We start from the raw sequence: 10,148 nt of genomic DNA on the forward strand, positions 1-10,148 counted from the left end.
ACTCAAGTTGCACTTACAGCAGACCCAGCCAAACTGCCTCTAGGTAATAAGGTACTTTTCCATGCCAACAAAGCAAGTATGCCTGATAGAATACATTCAAATGTAAAGTCAGGCTCCTCTTTTCAAATTATACTAGCTCAATGCTAATTTACATTGTCTTTGCCATATAAATGCTACTGATTCGCATTAGCAATTTTACATGGGGATTTCAACATACCCATATTTGGTAATACAAACTAAGTTGCACTTTACAATCAAACAGCAAGTTTGCAATAAGTACAATACTTACAGTATAAACACTTTGTAGAGTGCAACATACATCTACTGCCATCTAATGTCTTGGAATTGCAACTGCATGAAAAGTCTACTACTTTGTAATGCTTGCAAATGAGACTCAGAAGTGTAAGACAAGAACATTTCCCAACTGGAGGGCATAGTTATGATTATCAGCTCACTGTTAAATGTTAAATAAAAAATAGATATTAAAAAATGTTTTTACCATGAACACACACAAATTGGTACTGTGAAGTACCGGTATCGATTTCCTACAGGGGATTGGCACTGTATGGGTTTAGATGTGCAAAAGGTACCCATCCCTATAACCACACAGACTATACCCAGTATTCAAAATAAACACATACACACAAATACCCATGCAAAACTATACACACGACAAGAACACACAAGGCATGCTGTACAAATGGGCTTCCCAGCATTTAAGATTTTCTTTTTTCTTAAGTCTGAATCCCAGAATGTTTTGACTGTAACTACCGTTCTTCCAGGTCTTATACATTACAGTAGACCAGGCCTGGGCAATTATATTGACTCGGGGGGCCAAATTTAGAGAAAACAATGTGTCTGAGGGCCGGTATATCTGATTTTTAGGAACACTAATACAAAACCTCACAATAATGTCTGATTGAATGCTAAAAACGTTATGACAGACCGCCTTAAACAGAATGGAATGTTACTTTTTTTTTACTGAATTAGACACCCAGAATGTACATGAAAATAAAGAATGTGGGATGTACAATATTAACTATGAACGATAAAACACTGAATATTGACAACATATGAACGTCACACCCCCTCTCGATCGACATAATTTGCGCAACAAAAATGCAACAAACAGTGAAATATGAACGCAAATTGGATAAAAACCACAAACCCCAACTACAATCTGATATATCACTAAGTTTTAGAACTTTGCTATAAAAATCTCCTTCCGCGTCTGTCCCTGATACCCGCATTTCAGGCTGGCCGCTCTGGAAACACTCTGTGGAAACGCTCCCCACCCACACTGCTTGGTGCCCCGTCTGAGCTGCTGTGATTTAAATTACCATAATAACTAGTATATCATGAAAAGTGCAGATTCCAACCACTGAAATACTTTGTATAGTTCAAGACTTACGGTCATTTGAAACCATCACTGCACATCATAATGGCAGCTACTTTTTCCATCTTAAAGATCTAAAAGATCAGGTCAGATTGAAAAGCTCAATGGGCCAATTTGCTCAGGTCTGCAGTAGACTAACACACATTAGAGATGCGCGGATAGGCAATTATTTCATCCACAACCGCATCACAAAAGTCGTCAACCATCCGCCATCCACCCGAACCAACATTTTATCAAAACCACACCCGCCTGCACCCGCCCGTTGTTATATATCTAATATAGACGATGCAAGGCATTAGTGAGGTTATAAAGCTTTTGCCTGTTAAAGAAAGGAGACTGATCCAATTCAGCAGAGACATTCAATGCGTGCCACGCATTAGTGGCTAAGAGATATTAATGCGTGATAATATTATTTATCATTATTACAATATTATTGTCATTTCCATTAATAAAGTGTTGACTATTGTTGCCAATGCCCTCAGATCAGGAGTGTGTTCCTCACACTTTGTGTGCGCAGTTGCAGCAAGCAGAACGAGGCTTTTAAGAAGTTAAAAAAATGTTTTAGAAAGACTAGGCCTATATTTTTGTTAGGTAAAAATTTCACTTTCAATTTCAATTAACTTGTTAACGTTATAATGCTCAAATAGGGACGAGGGCGGGGTGCACAGTGAAGCAGTGAACAATTTCGCGACAAAGATGAACCTTTATCGATTGATCTGCAGCCATGACAAAATATCAGACAATCTCCATTGTCAACGACAGGCAGGAAAATAAAGATAAACACATAGCCTATGTTGTAGGCATAGGCTCATACGTTTTTAAGTTGAAATAAAAAAATAAATAAAAAATGTGCCTCATAAGCCTTAGGCTGTCAATCACGCGCACAAACTTAAATTATACAATAACATATGTATGTCATCTCTATTTAAACAAAAATAAATTAAATAAATAATAATAATAAATTACCTGCAACTTATTGGCCAAAGCAAATAGCTGAAGGGGGGAAATCAAACCCATCAGACTGCACTTTATCATCAAACTTGAATTATAATGACAATAGACAGTCGCGACAAACAAAGCAAGCTAAATAGCCTTACATTGTCGCCAATCGGAGATGCGCTTCACTTGAAAGCGAGGCCAAATAATTATTCACACATAGTAGTATATCTCGAATAGAAGAAACCCACAATAAACAACGCAATTGCCTTAATTCCTTTGCATTGTAGTGCGCCCAAACAACACGTAACCATCAAAATTATTTAGCTGACCGAACTCAATATAGGTTAGACATGGGCTTATTTGGTATAGCCTAGGTAACGTAGACTAATTCGTTTAACATATCCAACCGTATGTCTACTTACTTTTTTTTTTGTTAGCACTATGCAGGAATAAAATGGCATCTACAGTGCCAGGATTCATGCGAGAGCGCCTGGCCTCTAAAATGCGCCCTGCTGCGCTGAAGGAGCGCTCACTTGCGGCACTTGTTGCTGGGACGCGGTGCCTGATGAATAATTGACTGTATTCAAAGAGTGCTGCTCGTTTTTCGTATGTGGGTAACAACATTTAACTATGTATATATATTTCCGAATTGGTTCAACCGCCAACCGCCCGCATCTATTTAAAATCTATTTTTACCCGCCCGACCCGCGGTTTATCCGCGGACTCCGCGGTTGTGTCCGCAAACCGCGCATCTCTAACACATATACAACCCTTCTTAAGTTGGGTTCTTAAATGAACGTAAAAAGTGTGAAGTCCACAGCACTCACAGTTGACATAGATGAGCATGTACTTGGTGGAGCTCTGTCTCAGGCGCCCCAGGCTGGCCACACAGTACAACGCTCCGGCGTGATGCGGTCTCGGCCGATGGATGGTGAAGCCTTTCCTGATGTTGAAGGAGATCTCTGTCCCGTCCACTGGCACCTCCACTGGCGGGTACTCGCGGTGCAGCGTCACATTGGCTTCCGGTGACGTCACTTGGCAGGGGAGGCGTGTTGGCCAGTTGGTTCTAAGCTGGATCACTTCGTAGTAGTCAGACGATGGGACGAAAAGCTCTTGCGGGTCTATTTTGGAACATTTGGACAAGTAAACTTAGACTTAAATGAAATAGCTGCGATACTGCAGTCTCGATTTCTCTGTACCCATGAAGAAAACAAAGACTTTGCCCGCTTTGTCGTAGTTCTTTCTGCAGTCTGTGTTCTCACAGAACATGGGGTAGCAGGTGTACTCCCCTGTATCTGCACCTGTTGTATTGACTAGTGTCAGAACACCGTATCGCTCGTTCTGGACTATCCTATGGAAGCGAAACAGGAAATACACTTAAACTTGTATTAAGCAAAGAGGACTCATAATCAAAAAGCTTACCTTAGCCTGCCCTCGTCATCGTCCTCCAAGTATGGGGGGACGCCCCACTGCACAGGTTTACCTCTGCACCTTAGCTCCAGAGTGTCCCCAGCCTGAACGCTGATTGTCTCGCCCACCTTGGTGAACTTACCTTTGTTTATGACCTATAAAGAAGAGTTACTGTACTGACATGAAGGGAATGATGGGTCATGTTTAAAGAAGACGTTGGTGAAAATACCTGCGTAAGTAAGGTCTGAGCCTGCACTGGAGCTTTAACCTTTGCTTTGTTTTTTCCTGCTGGTGTATCTTTGGTTGCTGCTTTTCCCAGTTTAGGTTTGCTAGACTTGGCCTTCCTGCCCGGACTTTTCTTCCGCTCGTTAGCATCTTTATGACAGTAAACTAGATAACATTTGGAACACATCATCATAAAATATCTGTGCTGGCGAGCAAAACATCAAGCGTTTCTGATGCCAGCAATGAGCGATTGTTATTGTTCAGTAACAGCAGTCAATTTGTTTTGTAGGGTAGATAATCCTTTCCATAAGTTTATTGGCAAAGGAATACATCTTTATGAGTCTGAGTAAAGGTGCAGGCACGAGAATTCCTTTATAAAGGTCCTGCTCAATCCTGTTCATTTCTGGGGCTTTGCAAATATTGAATTGAGTCTATTTCAATAAAATACTCCATAAAACTCTAGTTGGGTACAGGGTAAATCTGGATTCTTCTCCTTTTGGCCTACAGTAGGCCTACATACTTGGATTCCGGAGTCTATTCCCAAACCTATGTTGGTCCGGGGATAAGGGTCAGCCATTTTGGTGCTATCGTAATTCAAATTCATATCAAATTAGTGCATTAAAACCTAGTGACACCTATATTTTAAGGGTCATTGAATGCACCACACTTATGCTCTGGAATGCAAAAGGGAAACTTCCACATAACTTCCATTCCACCCAGGACTCGTACCTGGCTCGTTCACATGAGAGGTAAAATCTAAAATCCTGGTCTATCAACTCAATAGCCAGCGCTGCTTTTGAGGTTGTCAGGGAGTTTGTTTTACCAACGTACACATTGCCCAGCCACACTGGCTGGCCTCGGTTACATAATGTTGCCACAAATGAATGTATTATATGTTAACCTTCCTTCCATCACCCCATCCTGGTTCCCAATGATGATGCTGTGTGTGTGAATGCATAAATGTGAGCTCTGATGACATTATGACATCTATGTGGAATGGAACAGCGAAGTGTTGCATGCTACCAAAATTAATTATATTTAGCATTTTTTATAGGGCAGGTAGTTACTGTTACAAATTCCTAATTTGATTCAAACCTCTTTATTGAAATTTGACAGCAAATTGGATTTTATCTTCTTATTTCAGGATTGATGGATTTAGATCACAGGTGTCAAACTCAAGGCCCAGGGGCCAAATCTGGCCCGCCACATTATTTTATGTGGCCCGCGAAAGCCTGGAAATAATATGCGTTAATAAAATGCTTAATCTTTTCTTACTAAATGTATTTATTTCCCTTTTGACATACAAAAAATCATGTACCGCATTCAATTGCATATCTTTTAAAATGCAATATTAAAAATATTATATTATCATGTATTCCAACAATATTTTTTGTTAAAATAAAGATAAATACTTTACTAAAATATCTGCTTGACTTATGATTTCAAACCAAATTATCAATCAAATTGTAGACTATAAAATTGACAATGGATTTTAAGGTTAAATTCCGCCGACTGAGTTTTTTTTTACCGTAAAATCAACTTTGGTACTGTTTTTTTCCCCCCATATACACAGTAAGACACTAAAACATAAAAAAAAAAAATAATAATAATATTAAAACAACAACATTTTACAGTAAAAAAACAACAACCTGGCAGCTATGTTGCTTGAATTTCCCCGCTAAAAACAGTGGTATTGTTTTTCCATTACATTCTATTTATAATTTTTTTTTATTTGCTGTAAAAAAAAACTGTAAAATTCTGGTGACTAAGCTGCCAGTTTTTAAAGTAAAATGTAAATTTTTTTTTTTGCAGCTTATGTAAAAAAAATATTTTAATGTATTATATATATATATATACATGTATATTCATATGTTATCCATTGTTAAAATCGGCCCTCTGAGGGCAACCATAACTGCAATGTGGCCCTCAATGAAAACAAGTTTGACACCCATGATTTAGATGAAAAATCGTCAAATCTTTACAAAAGCCCACACTGCAGAAACTGAAAACTAAGTAAGATTAAATATCTCAAATAAGGGTGATATTTGCTTATTTTCTGTCTGATAAGATAATTCTTCTCACTAAGCAGATTTTATGTTAGAGTGTTTTACTTGTTTTAAGTGTTTTGGTCCTAAATGATCTCAGTAAGATATTACAGCTTGTTGCTGAGACTTTATGACCTATATTGACTAAAACTTGCTTGAAACTAGAATATCAACTGTTGCAAAGCTGTGTCATCAACACTCACAAGTATAAAACTACTTTTCTAAAGTAATAATTTCTTATTTCAAGCATGAAAAAAAAAATCATGACTTTGACACAATTGTGTCTCATAATTAAAACAGATGACGGCCAAATGGACTTTGCTGTTTTATTTTCAATGAAACTATAGAAAATATGTACTCGTATAGTAGTACAGTTGGCACAGTACAGTAAACGGACAGTTAATATTTAGACATTTCTAACAATTTTGAACAGAAATAGTTCATGCACATTCAGATAAATTCTTCAAAATTACAAAAAACAATTTTTTGGCCGGGTGCCGGGCTGTATATATGCGCACTAATTGACTGAAAGAGCACGCACTTTGCACGATGATGTCATGTTATCGATGGAAAAATGCTTTTTTAGACCATATAATTTGCCTGAGCGGTTAGGAGACCCCGAGAGTAACAAGCGGTTGCCTTGTTGCCTTTCCATTAAGAACAATAAATTAGTGTTTAGTATACGTTTGCTTGTTTTAAGAAATGTAATGCCGAGCGCATATCATTATGTCAAGATAATGGCACGAGCATTTACTTAATTTAAGAATATTTTTCAACATATTCAGCAAAAAGGTCTCTTTTTTTTTCTACCAACAAAAGTGCACTTGTTATCAGTGAGAATATACTTATTATTTTAAGGTATTTTTGGGTTATTGAAGTTAGCTAATTTTACTTGTTTTGGAAAGTCTTGACGAGCCAAATGTTCTTGTTCTATTGGCAGATAATTTTCCTTAGTTCAAATAAAATACCCCTAATTTTTTTTTTTTCTTCTTGTTTTTGAGCACTGACTTTTTGCAGTGCATGCCATGATCATGTAGCCCCCCCAGTGGCTTTGCCCCCACCCCAACAAGTCACATGAATAAATATTAGAGAATTGGAGAACTTTGTTTGCAAAACAGCTGTCTGTAAAGCAGAGAGCAGAGAAACAATGACCTTGAGGTAGGCCATTAGAACCCAAAACAATTCTTCCCATTAATGCCTTACTCTGGTTTGGATATGCAGATCTTACATGTGATTAAAAATAAACCATTCATGTCTGCAATTTTCAAGTAACTGGGACAAACAGTACTAAGCATCGGTTACTGTGTGCACCAATTTCCATATGTGGATGTACCCAACTAATTTTTAAGTGGCATAATAATGAAACAAGGGATAACTCAAAACACATCACCTTACTGACATTTCCCCACATCATGTAAAGTTAAAGTTACAAAAGTTAAAGTACCACTGATAGTCACACACACATTAGGTGTGGTGAAATTATCCTCTGCATTGGTCCCATCCCCTTGTTACACCCCCTGGGAGGTGAGGGTAGCAGTGAGCAACAGCGATGGCCACGCACGGGAATCATGTATACCAGAATAAAAATATTTTAAACATAAACGTAAGTCTGAAAAGTTGGAAATGTAGCATATAGCCCCGTTTAGAGGAAGTGATCACAATGGACCATGATAGCACCGTCCATCTGAATGTCTTTTTCAACTCCTGTGGTCCTCGTCATGCTCTCTTGTTGTCATGTCTGTGTGATCATGTTTTTGTTTTGGTCATGTTTGGTTTGATTTTTGGACTTTTTGTGCACTTTTGTTTTGTCACCATAGCAACCATTAGTTTTCACCTGTCACGTCACGCACCTGTTTCATGTTTTGAGTCACGCACCTGTTTTCGTTAATCATGTCTATAGTTTTTAAGTTCATTGTTTTCAGTTTGTCGTTCTGACGACATCCCACATTTATACTCTCCACACACCCTTATGACCCTTGCTGCGCTTTTTCATGCCGTTTTTTCATCCAAGTAAGTTTTCTTTATTCATGTCATAGTTTGCAAGTTTTGTTTAATTGTTCATAGTTTCTGCCAATGTGCAAGTTTTGTGTTTATAGTCTAGTTTTGTACCTCCGCCCCTGTGCGCGCCTTTTGTTTGATCCTTTTTTTTGTAGTTATAGTGTTTAAATAAATCATGTATTTACCTTCACGCCACATCTGGTCCAATTCACTTGCACCTCGGGAGAACAAACCAAGCCATAGTCCAAGTCTTGACACTTGTGTATTGTAATTATTCAATATTTGGTATTTATGTATAGCTACAAATCCAATGGTGGTGTCAGACTTTTACACAATACTGTACATTCACAGAAGCACTTAGCAAGGCAAACAAATCACTTACCTAATTCGGAGATTATCAAACAAATAAGGAGAGTGCTCAACACCAGCCTCCGCTTCGACCCAAACAAGGTCCCTGAAGTCATGATACTGGTTTAACCAAAACCTTTTGCGGTTCAACACAAAGTGCTAACTTTATCGAGAGCGACAGAAAAGAAGGTGCAAAGACAGGAGGTGGTTAACCAAACTCGCAATGTGAATGGTCAGCTGCTCCTCCTGAGAGTGGCATTAGTAGCCCAAATTCCTCCAGACTGGCTCAATGGAGGCTTTCAAGCCTGTCTGGACGAATGAGGGTGTAAAACCAGAGGCCCCTCCATGTGGAATCACACAGTCTGTTTGCTTAGCTGCTGGAGTGAAGTCTGCCAGCAGCATGTGACAACAACACCGTCCTGATGGGCTCTGTGCAAAAGCCAAATAAAAATGTGTTCTGTTGTACAACATAAATACCTGTTGTTATTTGTTGTTTTTGTCGCTGGTCTTACTGGAACAACATTAGATAAAGTTTGTCAAAAAAGCCCCCTTTTAAGGAATTTATTATCTCTTTTTGCCATTAGACTTATAATGGAAATCAACTAATTCATCATCTTTTAAGTAGTACCTTATGTGAGCTTCTGTTGTGTTTTAATGACAATGCAATGAAATCTGCTTAATTTGATCCCGCTTCTGTCGCCAAGTCCCGGTTCGCTGTGTTATTCATATCCACCGACAAAAGTCCCAGGTCCCGGCAACTATGGACTCTTGTTTTTCTTGACTGATTTTGCACTACAATAAAGTCTTGTAGAGACGACATGGCGTCTCTGGAGTTTGTTGACACTTTCTCTGGCTTGTGTTCAGCTGACTTGGTAGGCCACTTTTCTCCTGGCCATTTCAGGAGTTCAGGTGCATTTTTTTCCTTGTGGAATTATCTTAGCTCATCAGGGGTCCATCCGCTTGTGATGTCAGTGTGACACGCCTCTGTGTCTCGCACTGCAAAAAGTCAGTGTTCAAAAACAAGAAAAAATAATGCAAAAATGAGGGGTATTTTTTTTTAATTAAGCAAAATTATCTGCCAATAGAACAAGAAAATTTGGCTTGTCAAGACTTTCCAAAACAAGTCAAATTAGCTAACCTCAAATAACCTAAAAATACCTTAAAATAAGTATATTCTCACTAATAACAAGTGCACTTTTCTTGATAGAAAAAAAAAAGAGACCTTTTTGCTCAACATGTTGAAAAATATTCTTAAATGAAGTAAATGCTAGTGCCATTATCTTGACATAATGATATGCGCTCGGCATTACATTTCTTGAAACCAGCAAACTTATACTAAAAACTAATTTATTGTTCTTAATGGAAAGGCAATTAGGCAACCGCTTGTTCCTCTCGGGGTCTCCTAGCCGCTCAGGCAAATCATATTGTTTAAAAATGCATTTTTCCATCGATAACATGACATCATCGCGCCAAGTGCGTGCTCTTTCAGTCAATTAGTGCGCATATACGGCCACCGCTGCTGCTCACTGCTCCCCTCACCTCCCAGGGGGTGATCAAGGGTGATGGGACAAATGCAGAAAATAATTTCGCCACACCTCGTGTGTGTGTGACAATCATTGGTACTTTAACTTTAACTTAATATATACAGCCCGGCCCCCGGCCAAAATGTTATTAATTGTAATTTTGAGGAATTTATCTGAATGTGCATGAACTATTTCTGTTCAAAATTGTTTGAAATGTCACATGTTAAAATATTAACTGTCAGTTTACTGTACTGTGCCAACTGT

The 10,148-nt window shown here is 38.5% G+C and overlaps 1 protein-coding gene across 1 annotated transcript in view; it reads right to left on the reverse strand.

Annotated features, from left to right (window-relative positions):
* LOC133575321 (platelet-derived growth factor receptor-like protein) overlaps positions 1 to 8,625 on the reverse strand; it is an 11,508-nt gene extending 2,883 nt beyond the window's left edge. Inside the window, exons 1-5 of the mRNA XM_061927970.2 lie at positions 8,396 to 8,625; positions 3,975 to 4,135; positions 3,758 to 3,900; positions 3,535 to 3,686; positions 3,163 to 3,456 (exon numbers count right to left, since the gene is read on the reverse strand). Of these exons, the coding sequence (XP_061783954.2) occupies positions 3,163 to 3,456; positions 3,535 to 3,686; positions 3,758 to 3,900; positions 3,975 to 4,135; positions 8,396 to 8,477 (832 nt within the window). The 5' untranslated portion in view covers positions 8,478 to 8,625. The remainder of the gene's footprint in view (positions 1 to 3,162; positions 3,457 to 3,534; positions 3,687 to 3,757; positions 3,901 to 3,974; positions 4,136 to 8,395) is intronic.
* Positions 8,626 to 10,148: the final 1,523 nt, after the last annotated feature.

Source organism: Nerophis lumbriciformis, linkage group LG35, assembly GCF_033978685.3.
Source record: "Nerophis lumbriciformis linkage group LG35, RoL_Nlum_v2.1, whole genome shotgun sequence".
In the NCBI taxonomy this organism is placed as follows: Eukaryota; Metazoa; Chordata; class Actinopteri; order Syngnathiformes; family Syngnathidae; genus Nerophis; species Nerophis lumbriciformis.